Source organism: Phasianus colchicus, chromosome 4 (genome assembly GCF_987193195.1).
Source record: "Phasianus colchicus chromosome 4, bPhaCol1.hap1.1, whole genome shotgun sequence".
NCBI lineage: Eukaryota > Metazoa > Chordata > Aves > Galliformes > Phasianidae > Phasianus > Phasianus colchicus.
This window is the reverse complement of record NC_143439.1, coordinates 37,933,736-37,956,783: the sequence shown is the minus strand read 5'-3', so window position 1 is coordinate 37,956,783 and position 23,048 is coordinate 37,933,736. Positions and strand designations below refer to the sequence as shown.

Below are 23,048 nucleotides of genomic sequence, written 5' to 3'. Positions count from 1 at the left end.
GAGCTCAGTTTGGATCATTCTGACAAGGTACACTGTATTTATACCTATGTATATATAGGAATTGTGCACATAAATGAACAAAACTATGTTTGTGTATACATCCATATATCAAAAATACATTCACATGAAAATTATAGTCAGGATGATGAGCTGATCACATGCTCGTTCCATTCATTCACTCATTTTTCCTGCTAGCTTGTCTCTGAAATAACAACTCCTGAAACGAGAAAGAGAGTAACTTCTCTAAATCTCAAAGTACTATAATCCTGGATTTGAAAAGTAAAGTGGTCCCATTACAGCAGATAATTGTAATGCCGGAGAAATAGGTCAGAGCTGCAGTTCATCTCAGCACTGCTACCAACAAATGAGGTCAGGTTTAGCTGTCTTTTATTGTGCTACTGCTTTGAAAGAAAAGACCTTTTTCCTGTATTGATAAGAGTACCACATTCCCAAGCAACAACACTAGTAAAGATAAGAAGAGAAACTAAATCTCTGGTCTGTCTGTTCTTAGATATCTAGTCTCTCCTCAAAGAGTGAGCTCGTGCTTGCACTCAAAGCTGTCAGTGTTTCCCTTTGTACATTCCACCAAACGCATGTACAAATTAAATCAATCTTACAATGTCCTTTCTAGCATTTCTCATAAAATTGCATACATTGTTGCAATTAATTAGCATACGACATGCATTCTCAGTGTAAAGAGGGATAAATATGCAGATTTATTCATATTATTTGCTATCGTTGCTCATGCAATCACTGATTCCTTATTAAAGAGAAGTTGCCTCTATGGAACTACTAGGAAATGAAAGGAAATGAAAATAAGAACATGAGAATTTTCTGTAACCATGTTTATGGAATGTAGTCAAGAAGGAATTTTGTGCAGCTGGTATATGCAGTGTAGCTACAAAAAATACAGCTTTTCTATAAACTATCTACAATCCCTAAGGAGACCTCAGGAAACAAGTTATTGCAGTGCAGATTTGCATGGTTCCCTGAAGAATACCCCACTTTCACAAATCCTTCCCTAAAGAGATTTAGCTTTTCAACAGTTTACACTCAAGTATAGTTAATTTTGATGGCCCCTGCATATTTCCCTTATGCTTACAAATCTAGTTTAGATTTGGTATTGATTAGCAAATGAGACTCCATTCTGGCTCCATACTTGGTGGACTACACTTACTCTAGAGCTGTTTTCATCCTCTAGGCAAATGGTATGCTTGAAACATGCTGGTCTTTCTGAACAAGCTAAAACGTGAAGACACAGCCATCAAGCAGACAGTTGAGGATTTTGCTGTCAAGTGTTAGAAGCATTGACACAAACAATTGCTCTGCTCTATAAAATGCAATACAAATTCTGTTTATATTCAAATAACAGAATATAATGCCCCTCGCACTGTAAGTGAAGATTGGGTTCATGATCACCTGAGTCTGTCCACAAGTCTATGGGTCCCGATGAGACGCATCTGAGAGTTCTGGGGGAATTAGCTGATGTAGTCTCCAAGCCACTCTTGATAATGTTTGAAAAGTCATGGCAATCAGGTGAAGTCCTTGGTGGCTGGAAAAAAGGCAACATCATACCCATTTTTAAAAAGGGTAAAAAAGATGGCCCTGGGAACTACTGACCTGTCAATATCACCTCTGTCCTGGGGAATATCATGGAGCAGATCCTCCTGGAAGTTCTGCTAAGGCACATGGAAGACAGGGAAGTAATACAGGAGAACCAGCATGGCTTCACCAAGGACAAAGCCTGTTTGACCAACCTGATGGCCTTTTATGATGGTGTCACTGCATCAATGGACAAGGGAAGAAACACTGATGCCATCTATCTGGACTTCAATAAGGCCTTTGACACAGTACATCACAACATCCTCCTCTCCAAATTGGAAAGATATGGGTCTGAAGGGTAGATTGTTCAATGGATGAAGAACTGGCTGCAGGATTGAGTCCAGAGAGTGGTGGCCAATGGCTCGGTGTCTGGATGGAGATGAGTGGTGTCACACAGGGGTCAATGCCGGGACCAATACTCTTTAACATTTTCATCAAAGACATTGACACTGGGGTTGAGTGCACCCTCAGCAAGTTTGCTGATGACATCAAGCTGTGGAGTGCAATCGACACACCAGAGGGATGAGATGCCATTCCAAGGGACCTAGACAGGCTTGAGCAGTGGGCCCAGGTGAACATTATGAGACTCAACAAATCCAAGATCTTGCACTTGGATTGAGGCAACCTTCACTGGGGGATGAAATATTGGACACCACCTTGCTGATAAAGACCTGGAGGTATTGGTATGTGGGAAACTGGACATCAGCCAGCAATGTGTCCTTACAGCCCAGAAAGCCAGTCATATCCTGGGCTGCATCAAAACATGCTTGGCCATCAAGCCAAGGGAGGTGATCTTGCCCCTCTACTCTGCGCTGGTGAGGCCTCACCTGGAGCACTGCATCCAGGTGTGGAGTCCTCAGTATGGGAAAGACACAGACATGTCGGAGCACATCCAGAGGAGGGCCACAAAAATAATCTGAGGGATAGAACACCTCTCCTAAAGGACAGACAGAGAGAGCTGGGGCTGTTCAGTCTGGAGAAGAGAAGGTTGCAAGGTGACCCGATAGTGGCCTCTCAGCGTCTAGTGGGGAGCAATAGGAAAGAAGGGGACAGATTCATTAGCATGATCTGTGGTGATATAACAAGGGTAAATAGTTTCAAGCTTAGAGAGGTTAGATTTAGGTTGCATATAAGGAAAAATTATTTTACCGTGAGGGTGATGAGGCAGCGGAACAGGTTGCCCAGAGATGCGGTTGATGCCCCGTCACTGGAGACTTTCAAGGCGAGGCTGGATAAGGCCCTGGGCAATCTGATCTAGCTGTGGATGTCTCTGTTTGTTGCAGGGGAGTTGGACTAGATGGCTTTCAGAGGTCCCTTCCTACTCTAAGGATCCTATGATTCTATAACTTGTGCGTCATACTGTTGATTTGAATATTAAGACTCATTTGCAAGAACATGGGTGAACCACTGCTACAATCTTGTTTGCAAACTTTTACAAGTACTTTCTTAAAAGCAAGTATTAGGACAGATGTTAGTATCCATGCAATTGCTGATGGTCTGTAAAAAACTGATCAGCTTGTGCTAGGAGTGAGCTGTTAATTCCTTTCTGATTAAAACTGCTTATCTTGTTTGAAAATAAAAAAGCCTGCAGTCAACATTTTTAAAGTTTCCTATTTTGGTAATGCTCTAGATATATGCATCATGTATTAAACAGGTACAGAGGAAACCTCTTAAAACAATAAAATATAAATGAGTCATTTGGTGAAAGCAATGCAATTTTTCTGCCAGATGGATACTTATTTTCTTTTCTTTTCTTTTTTTTTTTTAATGCAGAGATAGAATAATCTAATCAACCTTGCAAAGGGGAATTGCTATGAAAATAATTCATTTAGCTGATGCTTCTCACTTTTCAAAGTGACAGACTGATGATGGGTAATGCAAGAAATATTAAGTATTATCACTTTCCCTTTACTGTAGGCAGATTAGGCAGAGAAAGGCAGGTTATCTGTATCCATTCCCTATTTGACAGGGCGATTGTTCTACAGAAACGTTACATAGGCTTCTGGATACAAATGAGCCAATACTAAATTGTCCATAAGGATTCCAAAATTGCGTCTGAATTTCCTAATCTTGAGCGTGTTGGTCAGAGAAGAGTTCTGACATAAAGAAAAAAAACAGAACTGAACAACTAATAACTAACAATAGTAGGGAAGCAGGCTTGTTTATCTGATTGCCTTAAGCAATTTGGGAGGAACTACCAACAAAATGACAGCTGTCACTAGTAATAATCATTGCATGTGAGGTACTTCCCAGAAAAAGACAGATGGATTAAACCATAAAATTACAAACAATAGGTACACATCTTATCTGGTATGGGTTTTTTGGTTTTGTTTTCATTTAATTGTACTTGACCCTTTTATGATAAATTTAATTTTCTGTATTCAGAAAACCATAATTATTTTTTTCTACAGCTTCGAAGGTTTTTTCCCTTTACTGTTTCCCCAGATATTCTCTTCCCTTCTCTTCCTTTTTTTTTTTTTTTTTTTAATGTAAATAGAAGGACTGCAGCAGCCATACAGCTGCTGAAATTTGCTGATTGTTTGTAGAAGCTATAAAGTAAAAGCATAAGAAATGCAAATCATCTTGACAACCTCCAACAGAAGAACAAAATTGACTCTGTCTGGGACAGGGAAAAATTTAACACCGAGCCATAAAACATAGATTACTGTTATTTCAGGTAGAATAGTATTTTCATGGCCACCACCTGACAGGATGGATGTTCCCTCTTACTGTTTGCTGTGTCTTGCTCGGGAGATAAACTCTATTTCCACATTTCTTATTGCAGGAATCAAAAGAAAACAAGCTGTGGTAAAAATGGAACAAGTAAATCTCCAGGACCACTTCATGATGGAAGCAAAAGCATTACACTTTCTTGTGCTGAATGCAGCACGCTCACTGTGGCTCTGGACAACATTACGGCCTCTAACACTTCTGCAGATATCCATAATATGTGCTTAAGTCTCAGTCAAAGCAGTATTTAGATACGTGCTGGATATAAATATGGAAATCAAAGCAATAAATTCACATTTCATTCACCACTTGTAAACTTACCTCTGTTCTTCCATATAAAGATCGCCAATTTATAACATTCCTGATATTATGTAATCTTTTTCACTTACCCTCATTTTACATTATTCTCAACTATAAATATTTTTGAATATTGTCTACAAGCTACATGCAGAAGTTCCCTTTAGCTTTAGGCTTCAGCAACTCAGCTTCCAATACTATGAAAACCAGAAAACCTAATAACCCTTGACAGTTTACATAAACTCAATAGCTCTTCCACTGAAATTTGATAGGAAATGTTGCAGTCCTAATATTCAGATCACTACATGAATTAAACAAGGGTTTGATTCACTTTCTAGAAATAATTATTTTCAGTTTCATTGAAAATGCACAATAGCTAGTTTCCTAAAAAAAACCTGGAAATACAGTCAACTCATTTTTTAAGAACACGTTAGTTGAGGAGTTATTCCCCTCCCTCCCTCCTTGATCAAATTAAGGGAAATCTTGTTAATCACTGTTTTGGTTTCAATTTAGATCACTGATTTAGTGAACTCTTTCAGTTTAAAATACATGTTCAAGTAATTTCACTCGACCAAATGCAAAATACTTTCCTTCACAGCTGCCCAAAATAATACAGGATTTGAGCTCTCTTAACTCTTACACTCCTAACTTGAAGGGGAAATTATGATTGCATACTGAGAGTCATTATGGTGAATCCAGCCAAGTTATGAAAAATCCCACTAGCTTCACTAGTCCACACTGACAATTTCTGGGCAATAATGGAGACTCTGGATCTTTCTGTAGATAAGAGTTTCGTAATGAAGCCGAGGAGAACTCTGTGCTCAAGCGTACGGATGACCATTTCAAACTGCTGCATTTCGTATCTAATCCAAAATCAGCAGAACTCAGTGTAGTTTTGTTTGCAGTAAGTAACAGGTTTTTCTAAGCCAGCAGGAAGAACCTGCTTTTATGCAATGCTAAGGTATTGCTGTAGGAAAGCATAACAGAATCTTCTGAAGATGTAAAGCTGCATTTTGACCCTAGAGCACCAATTAAACAGGAGCCTCACCATTAGTAATGCAGGATCCGAGCTTAAAATCTCTGAATGTCTCTGCATCTCTTACCTGTCTACCAATTTCTCAGCATTTTGACTGAATAGGCCAGCTATGTCAAATACTTTTTATACTAGGAATCATTGACTCTTTCAAAAAATCATCACCACTCCCAACTTAAACTCTCATACTTTCCAGGAAAGAAAACACTTGATTAGATGCAACATATGAAAACAATATTAGAATATGGTTTCCATATGCAGTGAATGCAAGTATTTGGTAACTTTCACCTATTACGGTTCACTCTCTTGGACATTACACTTAATAGTACCAAACCCTACCTCACTGCCTGAAGCTTTTCTTGTGTTAAGATGCAGCTCTCCCTCTGTAGCTGGGATCTTTTTGCTCCTGCATTTGCCAAACTTTTGCCTTAGATCTGAAGTGGGCAGTCAAAGCCAGCAACCAATGTTATGAATAGGCGATACAAGATGCTCAGATCTGACATTTGTCTCGCCAGCATTTTCCTAGTAGTTTCACAGCAAGATAAATGGCATGTAACAAAAATTTCCTGCACTTACTAGGAAATTGCCAGGCATCTTTTTTTCCTCTCTATAATTTTGTCCAACTGCTAATACAAGAATATTACACAATCAAATAGTGCACAAATCAAGCATGACAGTTACACTGATGTAACCTAAAACAGCACTCAAGCAGTTTCTTAAATCAAAAGTAAATAATCTAGGTATATGTGATAAGTGCTGAAGGATATCTTCTGCCTCCAGATAGATCTCCCTTCCCACTGCATCTTGTAGGTTTTAAGAGTTCTCAGTACTTCCACTGTCACGGTTCATTTTCAGCATGAGTGATTCATTTTACATACAAGGAAATCAAAGGAACAAGAAAAAAAGGTAAAATCATAGAAAAAGATGCAAGCGTATGAGTGATGCTGTAACCACTCTGGAAGCAAAAAAGGTTAAGTTTCTTTACTGTTTTATGTATTTAGTAAATTAAATCCCTTAAATCCTTTGTGATACTTCACTGATAATTCACAATAAACAGTACTGCAATATCTGAAAAATATGCAAGTGTGAAAAAAGCACTAGTAAGACGATGGGATGTGAGAGGAATACACTGAGGAACAGACTAATGTTGTAATGCCTTTGTATTAAATGACAAGACAGCCCATAGCAGCTGTCCCTGCAGCACTTGCCACCTGATATCCTGGAGCGCGCTGCAGAAGCACTGAGAGAACAGAAGTCGGAAGCTTCTGTCTCTGTACCTCACAGCGCAGGAACATGATGATATGCAATTAAGTTAAGGGTGTGAAAATCAAAACTGACACAAAAATATCTCTCCATAGTAACTAAACTGTGAAACTCAGTGTTACCAGAAGTCACCAAATCCAGCAACAAAACTTACAAGAAGGAATGCAATATTTATGGAGTCATCAAGATTATCACATTTTTGTGCTATTAAATGCCATGTAGAGTGATTTAGGCCAATATGTAACTACTGGAAAATACAACAACAGTCAGCGTGGAAGGTTATAGGTAGGTTCTTGCATCTTGTTGTGAAGCACCTGGCACAGATGCTGTGACAGAAAAAATGGTACTGAGTTCTGAAATTATATAAATAAGAGGATAAAAATATTGCATACTTTTTCCCTAATATATACATTTAATTATTATCCTTACTGCATCAGTCCAGCTATGTAAAATATAACTACACAGAATATTATTTTTTGATAGCTTATTGACTAATATGGCTTAATTTAGAGATTTCATACTTCTATTTGCAAAAAAAAAAAAAAAAAAAAAACGAAGAATGTAATGAAGAATACTAAGACTACTGTAAACAACAAAAATTGATAGCCATTTGTGTGTGTCCATGTGTGGGTGTGCGGTGTACAAGAAACACTTTTCTTTCAATACCGAAATTTTTACCAGATCCTTTTTTATTTTGTCATGTGCCAATATAATTGCAAACATAGTGTGCACGTGTGACTGTGTGAAAATAATGGTAACAGATGGAAAAAATGTATACTCTCTCTTCCCAATGTTTTCCCCGGTGCCCTATTTAGATTGCTATATAATATTTCTTTAATCATGAATATTGTTGTTCTAGCATAACCATCTTCTGTCATCTGTTTTCACTTACGCCATTCTTGGGTTGCTTTTTGAGTATTTTTTTTAATAAACCCAGTTCCCTCATTACATGCAGATCAGCTAAGTGAGAAAAAGAAATGGTCGAGACAATCAGGAAAATTCTTAAAGAGGATTATTTAGTGCAATCAAGAACTTCATTTTTCTCCTACATTATTACCATTTTCGGTTAGAAAGTCATGCTTTGCAAGGAAAATATATCTCCTATTCCTATTCCTGAAACACTTTAAGAATACATTTAGCTTTTTTATCATGGCTTTAATATATTGTAAAAGCTGTCTTAGAAGCTTAATACTAGACATTCCTTCCACTTTGACTTACTACAGTTTGATACATTCCTTTGACCAAGGCTTGTTCAGCCTGGAGAAGAGAAGATTGCGAGGAGACCTCATTGCTGCCTTCCAGTATTAAAAAGGGGATTATAAACAGGAGGGGAATCAACTTGTTACAAGGGTAAGCAGCGACAGGACAAGGGGGAATGGTTTTAAGCTCAAGGTTTAGATTGGATATCAGGTGGAACAGGCTGCCCAGAAAGGCTGTGGATGTCCCATCCCTGGAGGTATTCAAGACTAGTTTGGATGGGGCCCTGGGCAGCCTGGTCTAATATTAAATGGGGAGGTTGGTGGCCCTGCCTATGGCAGGGGGGTTGGAACTTGATCCTTCAGGTGCCTTCCAACCCAAGCCATTCTATGATTCTGTACTTCTGTGACCTAGCTTAGATTCTATGCTATTAATGAACTTCCCTCTGAATCAAAGTGGAGCAGGAGCATCACAAAGTGAAGGCAGGCTCCAGGATGCTTTTTTTGCACAGTGCTTTATCCTCAAAAGTTGGAACAGAGGTGCACAAAAATTATATTTCTGTACTCAATTTACTCTTAGTGCTGAGGCAAGCTTTTCATTTCTGAATACCGTGCCAATTAGGCTCAAGCCTATTAGCAGTCATTCTTACTTAGAGATTACATTTTACTTACAGTAAATTCAGCAGTCTAGAATTTGTCCATTTACTGCTTTATTTCTGGCTAGTAGAATAGTATTCCAACTTATTGAGCCAAACCTTCACATTTACAGAGAAGTTTTACACAGTATTCAATACGAGTGGCAAAATGTGCCCTGAAAATAATTATTCCAATTTTATATTTTGGAAAATAAAAAGTTGTGTTTCTGCATAAAAATTACCAAAAACATATGCTTCACTGTTCACACACGCAGACATTCACACTGCTATACAGACTTTCTTAAAACTGTAGCAGGCCTCTTGGATGATTTTCCCTAAATGAACACACAAGTGGGTTAAACAGCAAGTTTAGGATTAGGAACAAAGATTTTTCAATTCCAGTAGAGAACTGAGAAAGTACAGTAATATCAAAAAATAAGTAAAACATCTATTGCCAAAAATAAAAATTATTCTAAAAACAACAAGCTTAGAAGTTTTAGTTATATAGCAAAATTGAAGCAAAATGGATGTTAAAACCAAACAGAAAAGCATTTATGTCAATATATTTGTATATTTTCAGTAATATTACCTTTCCTTTAGGGGCACCCCTGAGAAGCTTCAGCAACTGTAGCACAGTATATATGAGCCAAAGCTGAGCTTCTGTGTCACTCAAGAGTGACGGTAGTTGAACACAAGGTGAAATCAGCTAAGAAAGCTTTGAATCACATCTATTCCCTCTAAACTCTAATGCTGTTTTGGCACTAATGGCTTCTGTATTTTAATGGCAAAATCAACACGGTTTGGGCTTTTCCAGGTATTCACATACAGCCTTATATGTTCTCCACGGTCTCTCTTCTCTGAAGAAATATATAAACAATAAACAGCGGAGAAACAGTTTGTGAAACTTTTTTTTCATGGATGACTTTTTCTTTCCACCATATTTCAGCAGTTTGTGATTCTGCCATAACTTCGTTAAACTTTTCAGGTCTCAGGTACTTCCACTTCAGCAAGATTTTGTACAAGGGAAAAGACGGTATTTAGACTGACTTTGAATGTCCTTGCAGCTGTGAAACGTGGATGGCAGTGTTGCTGGAACAAACTCTCTTGTGAGGTTTCCTGTACTTTCTGCTTGCAGTATTGCCAAGAATATTCCTAGGGCAGCTTTTTCACAGTAACTTGGAATTTCACACTCAAGATGAAAGTAATGCAAAGGCAAATGAGAGGCAGAGGTTCTTTTTTTTTTTTTTTTTTTTTTTAAAGAAAGAGTATCTCAAGTTAGCTATGTTAAATTCAAGAAATGAGCATCTTTAAGGAAATGAAAGATTCTCTTTTTTTCCCCTTCCCTTCACCAACTAATAATTTCCTACTTAATATTTCTCTCTGCTTTTCCCTGCCACCCATCAAAAGTGGCACAGAAGTTGTTTCTACTTTATCTGCTATTTATTTACTGGCATTCACAACTTTTCTGAAAAAAGGTTCAAAATCATCCAGTTCATGGATTTCAAAATGCCTCTGGATCTCCACTTGGAGTTAGAAGTAATTGAAATGGTGCAATAGCATAGCTCGCTTATGCACATTTGTACATGGACTATCCCATCTCAGCCTGGGAAAATTAAGCCCTACAGGACTTTATCCTCGATGTGTTTAAGTACTCTGCATCAAGTATTGTATCGTGTTTTAACCACAAAACTCAGAAGACAGCAAGGCAACTCTGTTCCTTGCTACCTGTAGAAACCTACCAAAATAGGTTCCATTCTCTGTGAGTGAAATTGCTTGAGAAATACTTTTGTCTTCAGCCTCTCCAAGGACATCTGTTTAACTTCTAACTTTTTAAAAAAATCTTTGTCAGCAGCTGAAAAACACAAGACGTATTAAGAGATGGTTGTGTGACTGCTCCTAAGCTCTTGCATGCACTGTGCCTCATGCCAAAGAGTTACAGCACTTTGGTCCTGCATGCAATATTGTTGTGGCATAACCACAAGGACAGCTTCCAAACCTTGTGGATTTAATGAATCTGAACACACTTTTCACAATGCAATGTGTAGCAGACAGAATCTGAGACAAAAATTCAAAGCTTCATTTTCTAAGGATCACCTGGATAGAGAGGACCTAATGCTAGTGACAAACATTCAAAGGACTTAGGAGACTTAGCAAATTTTTGAATGGAAAAGTAAAGGTTCCCAAATTCCAGGATAAGGTTGCTTAATACACTGACTCTTCTTGCTGCATACTTTGCACACTGTGCTAATATCATTAACATATTGCTTGCAAATCTCTTATCTTTTATTGCCTAGCACTAGAAACACACATAGACAGTGACTGAGAATACATCATGTTTAACAGTTATCTACTGATGGTGTAAAAATTCAGACGAACTCTTTTGCTGTTTGGAGGTCTTCCTCCAAATAAATGTAGAACCGAATGAAGCACCAACAGCTCTTCTGCTTCTCAGAAACCAATTACAACTGTCCAGCAAATGAAGTACATTTTCCAGATGCCAAGAGTATAAAGCCACAGTCTTCATGAAGAGGACTGTGTCGATAGCTTCTATCTCTTGTTTCTCTTATCCTGTTATTCACCATCTCATATCCTAGAAGCGGTGAGGTCCAGCTGAACAATTCTAGTAACACGAGTGCCTTTACCAAGAGCTGACATTATTCTCCAAGAGGTTAATAGAGCTGGTTCCACATTAAATACCAGCTTTACTCTCATGCTCCTCAGGTGCCTATTCATTATAGGAACTACAGCTAAACTTCTGAGAAAAAGAAAAGAAAGAAGTCACAATCTCAGTATTCATGGAGAATAGTAAAATAAATATATTACTTTTCAAGGAAGGACACAGTTTGGGAGGGAATGGGAATGAATCACACTGAATCATTTTCACTCACTGAATATAGTACAGAAAATGGTAGGGGGAGGAGAAGGGAGGAGTGTGAAGACATTTGCCTCTGCTTTTTTCTAAAGTAACAGCTAAAACTTCTTAGGACTCTTTAAAGGCTGCATGAAATGTTTAGTGTGAATATACTTCCTGTGCAAACACAGTAAAAGGACAGCACACAGGAAAAAAACACAGCCTGATTTAACAGTGGCAGGGAGCACTAAGATGACAGACTTTGGGAAATGACATCCAAGGTCTGAGTGTTCTGCTTAGAAAGAAGGATTGTACAAATCACTGTTAAATTACAAGGCAAGCAGACCAACACAATTCAAAAGTAATAGAGAAGTGCTATGCTCAAGCACTTTCAAAGTGTGCAGGAAGGATTCTCTATCTTCTGTCAAGCAGAATTTAATGGAAGACAATTCCCTCTGTGCAGGCAAAGAGAATATTGGTGTCCCCACATAAACCATATTAGTATATATTCTTATCCTCTGCATGGGATAGCAATGGCTATGGAGCTGCTGTGTTGGCTCAAATATATTGAGACAAAATCACATCAACAAATTAAAGGTGGTACAAAACATTGAATGGGCCTAAAAAGTACAAGCTAACTGACCATGATGTAAGAGTAGAGAAATTTCTCTCCTAAAAAGCAAATGTCTTTATTTAATGCAAGTATACTATGCATGTCTTGCCAGGATCAGTTTCTGTACAGTAAAAGCTAGCTGTGCAAAAGAAGAAAATCTCTTTTTAAGTTTTATTTTAAAACAATATTGTTTTCAATTTAAGAATTTTATGAGACCATCTGAATAAAGTATGTTTTGGTAAAAGTAACCTTGGTCATTCTGGAGAGAAAATACCTTCAAGAAGATAAAAAGGGAATCTGGCATGTTCTAAATTAGAGTTCCTTTCAAGAGAATGAACAGTTTTTTTCTTTTTCACAACCAGTGCTATGTGTAGGTCTGCACTGTGATGACATGCACAAACAGATGATGAATGAAGACAGGTAAGAACTGAAATTTGAAGGGATAAAAGTTACGAGAAGAGCAGCACGTAGCCTAGGATTTCAATTATGAGTTTTCATACATTTCCCCAGTTCTGTAGTTCTTGGATGAAGAAATAAAGGCAGCTCTCTCTGGAGAGACTGCAGAAATTTCTGTAACATCAGTTAACAGTGTTTACCTAAGTCCATTTTTCACTGACTCATCTCCACACTGAACTGCTACAAGTTGGCCTCTGCTCAGGATGACAGCTTGGCAGGAAACAGATTCCTCTCCTTGCTGAAGGTCTTAGTGACTCGCTAGGGCCAAATTCTCTAGCAAAGCTGGAAAACGTGCCATGAAGTAAAACTCAGTTTGTTTTTCTTTTTTTTTTTTTCTTGGTCATAAAAAGGAGTTGTTGCCCTGCACAACAGAAGATGCAAGTTAGGACAGTGCTATGATTCAGAATGGGTAGGCAGAAAAGTATGTGCTGGATGCAGTATGCATGTTGGCCAGCCCAGCTAGAAGAAACCAAATGGAGAATGGTTTGTTGACAACATGAATGCACTCTACTCAGAGGAAGGGAAAGGAGAGCTCCTCTTAGTGCTTCGTACAGAATTGAAGCTAAGAGCTCCAGAAAGGATCACACCAACCTCCTCCTCCTCCCACACAGTCATTTAATTTAAAATAATAAGACTTCCATCTTTCTTTTAAAAAATATCTACAAAACGCATACGCACTGAGACAGGTAATTCTTTGTTGGAGAACAGCACCTGAAGTAGGAGCTTTTTGTGTTTGGTCTTAGTCCCTAAATTCAGGGGGAACACCTGAAAAATTATAGTATGGTATGAGGACCAGATGGCGAAGTTAGAAAGACAGATTAGAAAGTTGGTGCACACTTTTAATGGTCTGTGTAATTAAACATTGGAACAATTTAGCAAAATCGCAGTGGATTTTCCATATGGTTTAACATGTTTTGTACTTGGACTGCTTCATAACATGGTATCTTGTAATAAATTTGTAAATAAAGTTTGGTAACAGAGACTTTTGCCTCAACCTGCAGCAAGTGCAGGAAGAGATTTAAAATTATTAAAAGGAAGACTAATAAAAAAATATTATTATATCCAGATAACCCTACCCACCCTTCATACAATTCAGGGAGATTTCAAGCAATTTCCAAAAGGATTTTTTTTCTAACCCAGTTAGAAAAAGAAGAAAAGAAAAATAATATCCATAAGAGTTTTATAATTAAAGCCAAAGATTCATTTCCGTTTCAAACAGATGGTCAGGCAAAGGCATTCTGGATAATTTAGCAAAAGCCTGTGCTTCAACTAACTAACAAATTGCTGTTTTAATCTTCCATCTAGTTGCACAGGGTAACCTATTTATTGCGTATGACAGATCAGGAAATATCTGCATTGCTTCAAAACATAAACACAGAACCAATACAGATTGAGAAATACAAACAGAATTGCTATTTTTAAGGGAAATAATGAAAATAATTTAAGATTGCAAATGAAGAGAAAGACAAAAAAGACACAGTAGCAGAAAAAATTGAGAGACCAAGGGTTGAGGGAATCAGGAAAAATCTACCATGACTGTAATGAATAGCAGATATCTAAAGTATCACTGAGATCTTGCAGTGTAAGTAGTGCTGGATAATGTGATACAGTTTATATACATTAAAACACAAGTCTTTGTTTCTTTAAAGTAAACTATGGAGCTATGATATTTGCACACAGTTAAATTACTGGATTGATAAATCTTCATGGCAGCACTAGAAACATGCTTTCACACCTTTCCAAGGTTTCTTTCTCAGGAGACAATGAGGGAGAGAGTTGTTGATATGCCTTTACCTCTGGGGATAAAAGCAACTGCTGGCGATATTACACCGAGAGTGTTTCTTACATCTACCCTCTCTAATTAAATAAATAGCCATTTTGGTTTACTGCTGTTGTACCAACATTTGTAATTCATGAAATACTCATTTAAGCCAGTAAATATCTCACCTAGACCTGTGAACAGCAGTACCTACAAAGTGTCAGACTTGCCCTATTTTACATTACTTAAGCTCTCAATGTTTTTTGTCATTGTGGATACCCTTGCACACAACTGTACTTTTGTTTCTATTTTCAGAAAGTACCAAGTGAAAAAATAATGTGAATGAATGGGCAAAATGATATCGTGATGTAGTTAGAGACAGAATAAATTATAGAATTAGAAGACAGTTCTACAAATATATTTGATATTATCCTGGGGAAAATATAACTCATCTTGTATTCAGTTGAAGGTCTTAGGACACAAATTATTAAGTTGCCCTCAGTATTCCTCTACTCCCCACTCCTCCCACCTAAACTGTGGACACAGGTAGCAGTGTATTTTAGAAGGTAATTTTCACCCCCTGAATCCATTAGAATGACAAGGAGAGCATCCATTAGCTCTCTTCATCTCCAAATTCAGTATGTAGCAGCTACACAAAGCAAACGAGACAACCAGCAGTACCTGCATTCTGATTTAACTACTGCTGCTACACAACTCCAGAAGAGTCACATCTGATGAAGTGTTTGAGGAATGCTGACCTTATGGTTTAAACATTAGTCTACAGCTCAGGACATTGGGCTTTTGCCAGCCTTTGCCAATGACTTCCTCTGTCACCTTGGAACAACCTGTGTCTCATTTTCTGTAGGTAAAACAGGGACAGACATAGTGCCCTGCACTGTGAACTGCAAGGGCAGATTTAGTAAACGTACAGTAAGTGCTCAAAACCAAGAGTACACGCAGTGAAGGAGAACAGTTGAAGAAAAACTAGGTAGTACATCACATTAAGTGCTTCAGCGACACACAGCAAGCTTCATCACTCAGCAATGATAAATCACCAGGCATACTCAGAACCAGGAAAATCAGAATGAAGATTTGTCCATGGCTACGGAAAGCAGCTATCTTATGGCACTGAATATTCACTTACATGATCAAAATGTACCGTTTGGAGAAAGCAGCTGTTAGAACATTCAGCTTGCATGCTACCATGAAGCATGTTTGAGTAAATTTAATACATGTGGTTTAAATAAGTTAAACAGGGACTATTCCCATGATTCATGAAAAGAGAAAAAGTGAGTTTTGAAAAATTTACACCTTAGAGGAAAAACTCTGTATCTTACCTGATTATAAGCATGGGTGCTATTAGGTTATTCTGGGGATATAAAATATAGTAAGTTTATTTGATAGCCTCTCTATCGATACAGTGTCATCTTCTGTTTTGCTCAGAGGGCTTTTGGAAAAAGGCTATGGAACTTGAAATAAGTAATGGAATTGCTCTGAGAAAATCTCAAAGTCCTTTTTTCAGGGAAGTTTCAAAAAAGTTTTTGATATAAATAAATATATATATTTCCCAGTGTAAAAATTAAAAACACAAGGGGTAAGAGACACACTGAACAACAGAAGCACAGGATATCTGAAGCCCTTTCCCTGCCCAGGCTCCCCAGCTGGGAAGTGCCATCCTGAGACCAAAGCAGCAGGGGATGCTCTAGGCTCAGTGCTGCCAGCAGGGCAATGTTCGAACATTACTGCTGCCATCCACCACAGGAGGTTCAGGCTCCCTACACAATTTTGTGCAAAACTTTTGCTGTTTGAACCAAGCAATCAACAAGCTACTGTAACTCTGATGTTGCAAACAAAGCATACACCAAATTGCACTGGCAAAAGGCTTATTGGTTGGCCTTCAATGTAGCAATTAGAAATCATGATGAAAAGGAAAAACTTTCATGGGAATCAGTACTGTGTCCTACCCATGCAAAATGACTGCAGACAAGACGTGCAGGTACAAAGGCTGGTGGAGTGATATACAGCAAGGGGGTCAGGGCAACCATAAAGTGATGAAAGTTACTTGATAAGTTTAGCAAACTTCATAAATTCAACAGAATGTGTTTGTTTTACTAACACTCCTGAACTGATGCACAAAATGAATATAACAAGGGATAAAGCTGTATTAGGATTAATGGTCAGGGTGTGAAAACCCTTAATCCAAGAGTCACAGAGGACATGCACTTCATCAGAGGCAGAGGTCTACACCTTACTACTGAGGAGGTGGTATTTGTTCCTTCATACAGCTTGAATGAAATTAATACTGGAATGTTGTGTCCAATTCTGACATTCATATTTTTCTACCAAAAAACTGAAGAAGGTGTGCAAAAATGCCTCAGTTTCTAGAGAACTGGAGAAAGTGCCATAAGAACACTATAAGAATCCCAACTGTTTGGCTTTTTTTAAAAAAAAGTTAAAGATTGTATACAGATGTATAATCAAAACAGGAAAACAGCAGGTGCCAAAGGACTATTCAGTCTTAGGAACAAAGGCATCAAAAGGCAGCACACTATAGCCAGAAAAACAAACAAACAAAAAAAAACTCCCAAAAATTAGAAAGGAGTTACACATATTTTTTAACTCAGATATTAAATATTACAAGAGATTTCAAATGTGAAGTAATAGATTTTTCATATTTTTTTCTGCTTTAAATCAGAACTGGATGCTTTTTTTGAAGTTTAGCCAAGTAGCTTTTATCTTCTAATTAAACAGAATTTACTAGGTTTAAGTAATTAAATGGGAAGTAAAATACAGAAAACGGTAACCCAGCAAGCTTGTGTTGTTAGCAAGACACTGCATTTAAGAAGTCTACTGTATAAGCCTGTGTACTTCTTGGGAGCAATCATGACAAATTTGAGAAAGACATGATTTTAGCTGGACTTCAAGGACTGTCTTCTACTACAAGTCCTGATGCCGGCCTTTGCAGGAGTGGATAAGAAGGAAACAGATGTCAGTGGTATCTCAGTCTGCTGAATCTGCAATAGAGGAAATCTTCTGATGTTAACACAACCCCAAGTTCATGAAATTCTGGAAGAAAGTGGTAGAAACCAGAAGATGTACTGTTTCATTTAAACTTGTTCTATTGGAGCTTGGCATACTCACATGCTAAAACCCTAATGACTTTCATGTTAATGACTCTCTAGCTTGACCTGTGAGAGCTTGAGGAGAGTGGTGGGAGTGGAAGCAGCATGATATGTTCCTCCTTTACAGAAACCCAGAGGAGGTTTGATGCAAACCAGGCACATTTTGTTCTTATGCTGCTGTTCAACACAGAAGGGTGCCAAGCACATTTTCACATTTGATATCAAAAGCAAAATTAATCATTTGGCCTTTTTCCTTTCAAAGAGAACTCAGAAAATCTAGTGACAGTACAAATCTCAAAGAAACTGAGTTTAAAGAGAGCAACTGCAAGGTTGTGAGTTGCTGAAGGCATTGTGCTGCAGGCTGGGGCTGTGTGCTCCGTCCACGGCCCTGCAAACCCTTCTTTGTGGAGATTAACTTTTATTTTATCCCATGCCTACAATGGATACCCTTCTCTGCTGTCAGAACAGTGAGGAAAGGATTTCAATGTAATTTTCAAATCCTCAGTAGCTACACGCACAGTAATATGAGATCAATTATTCTTGCATACTAGAAATAGGTCTGGATAAGAGACTGCTCAGAGATTACTTCAGAGCATAAGAAATTAGCTAAAGATAAACAGCAATGAACAAAAAGGTTCAACATTTTCCTTGTCAAAATTAATTCTATTCACTCCATGCGAAGTGATAAAATGTAATGAAATTTGCTGATGAAAACTGATGAACTAATCAATACAAAAAGAGGTGTGCTGTCAGAAAAAGATTTAAGAGGGTTGCCCAAAGGAGAAAGATTACTACTTACACCCTCAGACTTGAAGTTTTGCCAGTATTCAGAGCTTGTACAGTTGATTTTCTTAGGAAACAAAACAAAACAAAAAACAAAACAACAACAAAAAAACAGGTGATGACAGGCAAAGTATAAAGACATTCCATTTATCCCCCCAAACTGTTCCTTTTAGCAACTTGCAAATTTTTCATTCTGTGTACCATACCAGTCACAGCTTACTACTCTTTCTTTTCTCATAGGGCCATGTTTTCCCTACTTCTCTAGCCACTTTAAAAAACAAAAACAGATAGTTGTTACCTAAAACAAATAGATTAGTCTACTGCACTGGATTTCAGCAAATACTGGATTCTGATACTAGTTATGCCTTTTTGAAACTGCATATTAGATACTTTTAATGGAGAGCCATTCCTGCTTTTAGGGTCGCTTCACTTTCTCTTGCATGTAGTTCTGTGCTAGATAATCTTAATTAGCAGGAGCAAAGTTTCATTTAAATGAAGAATAATCATGGTCGTGTCAAGTAATTCTCAAAAGTGTTCTTTTTAGACAAAGCTAAGGAATGACAACAAACATCATGGCCTATAGTAATCTTAGATTATTATATAGTTGACTTTTACTGAGACTGATGTTTATGAGGAATTTTAAAAACATTTTTTATTCTATGTTGATATGACACTTCAGGACCCTGTTCTCCATTAATTATTGAATTCACAAAAACATTCATTAATCTGCTCTTTTACTTTGGTTGCAAGCTAAACTTTCATAATGTTGCCTAGATTTTAACTCATACAAATGGAATTTATGAAATAGGTTATAACTGTATCATGGAATATACCTGTGTTACAACACTCATTTAAATCCAAGAACTAAATAAGAACTTCTTTCATGCTTTAAGCTATATTTATATCTACTATTATTAACTCATTTGGCAGAGGCAAAAACAAGCATAACTCAGGGAAAGGGAACATATTTCTCTTTTCACACTGGCCTGCCTTTTACATAACCTCTTTGCTTCATCAGGAACTTAAAATATGTTCCACGGAAATGAAATGAAATGCTTTATTTAGTACGTTGCTCTACAGGAATGAACACAGAAGTGAAGCTTGTATTACCTACCTGCTAAGTTAAATGTTATGCTCTTTTTTTTTGTTGGAATGTGCATTCTCTGTCTTTTCTTGGAAACCAGAAAATAAATGATTGAGAGCAAAAAGAGCAAAGCCAGTGCTGTCCTAAGAATGCAGTTCAATAAGGCAGTAGTCAACAGGTGAATTTCTGACTACTTTTCTGAGCTAATGCCATATTTTGGAAAAGTGGACCTCACACTGATAGTACAGTTTATGATATATGCAACATGAACTAAACTATATTTTATTTACTTTGCGAGGGAATATTCTCAATTTAAAGCAAGATGACTAAAAGAGCCTGTAGTTAGCCTCTGAATGTTATATACTAAAAAAGACAAGCCATTTTTTTCAGGACTCAGATATAATAGATAACAACAGTCAGCAGAGATTAGTTCTTTGCTCACATATCTCTATATCTGAAAAAAAAAATCCCACAGATCATACCATGCGTTATTATTATTATTTTTCCTCATTCAGAGAATAACCAATTCTCAGTGACATTTGTAGTCAAAGTCAGTAGATCCAGCATCCACACTTACACTCAACAATGCCACTGGAAGGAATTCAGTATCTCATTATAGTTCAAGAATTCAGACATAACCATGTCTTCAATCTAATTGCATTATGGAAGCTACTCTTTGCCATCAACCAAATCTGAAGCTACTTCAATTAAAATAAAATTTAATAGAGCATTAGGTCCTAGTCCCAAATGCAGCTGCCCAGTATCTGACATCATATGCTCTAACTTTTGTTGCAGTATCACTTTGTGATGCAAAAAGCTAATGCTATTTGTACGAGTAAAAGGCAACTTTGAAACTGTGGATGACTGTGTAAAAGCATTGAGTGCACACTGCTGAATGTGCAGAGCAGTGAAAGAAAAAAAAGTTGTTTATTCTTTGCAGTAAGACCACAAAAAACTAAGTTTCAATGTTGTCTAGACGATACCTCAGAGAACCCATTATATATAATCCTGTATAGATGGAAGCATGAGTGCTCTTTCATCAGCTTGAAATCCAATCAGCATCCATTACTTCCAGGGAGAGAGACAGGAAGTTGCAGGGTTTAATGGCTTAATTCACTTTCTATACCAGTTGTGTGTCCCAGCAGATACAGAAACCTGCTGGATGGCTTCAGACACTAATGACTCCATTACTTATGATAACTCATCTTCCATTCCTGAGCTTCAGAACCTCATGGACTGTCCCTCACCTCTTACAACAAGATCCATACAAAAAGACTGTCATTTTAGATTTACTTATCATTCATAGTACTTCCTTCCACTAGTATTTACCTGTAGCCAGGACAATATTTTTCTCTCCAACTTCATGTGAAACTAAGTAACAACAGTAACAGAAAGCTAACGTAACAGTGGTTGATAAAATTATTGAAGCATCTGAAAAGCAATTCACAGAATAAGATTGAGAAATCCTAAAAAGGACAGAACTAGTATTTTTCACACCTGAACAATTTTTAAAAGAAATTCAGCATGAAATAATATGTTTGGGGAGCACAGATTTTGAGGAAAGGCTTTTGTGTTTCTGTGTTTTTTCCTTTTTCATGTTTTTCTTTTTTGCTCTGTGCCCTGCATTTGTCTTTCTTATTCTTGGGGCTGCTCTGGTAGGGATTATTGTCCAGGATCACAGCTGACAACAATACATGGAAAAGGAAGTAATATTGTCTCCCTGGCCCTTAGATATCTCTAAGATCAGATCAGAGAGTTATCATCAGAGCTGGCTTTTTGTTGTACCCATAGCATTTGTTAAATATGCCTAGAAATTGAGATAACTTAAAAAAGATCCTTCCTGCCATTCTCCCTGTGAAGTCTTTTTCTAGATCTTCTCAAAATTTGCACAATAAATCATCCTGAGCAAAGTATTAACTGCCTTAGTGCATCTGTCCAGCAATTGGCAGGACTGTTGCTTTTGATTCTGAGTTACAGGACTGCCGTTTCAGTAGTTTCTTTGAACTGTTTGCATAGCTTACCTCTCGTATCTTCTCTGAGACTGGACACATAACACATCCTGGGATGTAAATAACCTGTGAAATCCTGCTCTTTGAGTGAATGTACTACTTACAAGTCTTTACACAGAAAGTTTGGTTTGAGACCAGAGTAGTAGCACTGAAAACAAAAGAACAACGTATTGCTGGAGTGAAAACAGGAGTAGTGAGTAGAAGTAGACAGGAAAATGGCAATGTGGTATTTTCACACCATGATCTTCTCAGCAAAAGGTTCAAGAAGGCTTTCAATTTGTGCATATTTTAAACCCACTGTAAATCTAACCTTTGCCCTAAAGCAGATCAGAGTTTTGATTTTAAGGGAATCATCCTAACTGACAGCCACTGCAGCCTTAGAAAATGTACTCCTAATGTATACTCTACAAACACTTACATTTTGGCACATATATTTCATACAAGAACTGATCCACTGTTCTGCTTTGCACTGTTTGCATTCAAAGACTCTCATTTTGCCTGAGAAAAAAAGAAAACAGAAATAAATAATCACAAAATAAAACATGATCAGAGAATAATGTTCCCTGGTTGCTTTAGACAGCCAAAGCCATGATGAAACATTTCATGGATAAGAACAATCATTGATTGTGTAACATTTTACTATAGTGTCTTAATTATATTATGCTAAAATAAATTAAAATATCTTAATCCCTTTTTATATCTAGTTTAGCATACATATCTAATTTTGGCCCTTTCCAAATGACCTCAGAAAGTCAGAAACGCTACTGTTTCTTACTGATGCTGAACTCAACACAGGCATATTTCAAAGATAAATATGATCATTTATGTGTTAAAATGTATACCAGACAGCATATGTTTCAAAACCAGTTCCTGCTTCCTTGACTTTTCTCCTAATGTTTATTCCTGAAATGTAGATTTTTTTCCCAGACTAGAAATATACATCATAAAAAGTATACCTGCATTTGTCTATTGGTACACACATTTGTATATCAGTAACTGATGCAGACTACTTTTAAAAGTCTCACTTTTTCTCAAAGACAAAAAAAACCCATGTGTTTTCTCAAAGACACGTATTTTACACAGGACACTTTGGAGTATGATATCTGAAGAAGTTATTATCGCTCCTTTTAATGACATTAATAGTACCTTTAAAAGAACTGAGAAATTCACTTAAAGAAAGGCTCAATGAATATGACTGAATGTTCTGCATTTTAAGTAAGTAAAGGTAGACAGATTACTAAGATTAATTGTTCTCCTAGAGATCACACAATGGAAAAGAATAGTAACAATATTGAACACTTACGCGTGCACACACATTATCCCTTTATTTACAAGTAATTAGTCCAGAAGTCCACTCATTAGATCTTCTCAGTGTATGCATTATAGAGTAACTCTAAAATTTGACCAGCATGTTTCCAAATATTTGCTAATGACAACTTTATTCGGCTTTGTAGCTGCAAATTTACAAATTACCAGGTTTTGATAGTATATATATATCTGCAGTTAGTTCCTTTTAAAAAGATTGGGGACATTTTGGAATGTTGAACGTGTTCAGATTTTAGTGTGCAATGATTTTAGAAATGTTTTCATTTTTCAACTGTAGTCAATTTATATG

The 23,048-nt window shown here is 37.2% G+C and overlaps 1 protein-coding gene across 1 annotated transcript in view; it reads right to left on the bottom strand.

Moving 5' to 3' along the window:
* The window catches only part of LOC116231254 (uncharacterized), a 48,521-nt gene that overhangs the window by 24,463 nt on the left and 1,010 nt on the right, over positions 1-23,048 (bottom strand). Inside the window, exons 2-3 of the mRNA XM_090139218.1 lie at positions 21,852-21,931; positions 1,420-1,552 (exon numbers count right to left, since the gene is read on the bottom strand). Coding sequence (XP_089995344.1) covers positions 1,420-1,552; positions 21,852-21,926 — 208 coding nt within the window. The 5' untranslated portion in view covers positions 21,927-21,931. The remainder of the gene's footprint in view (positions 1-1,419; positions 1,553-21,851; positions 21,932-23,048) is intronic.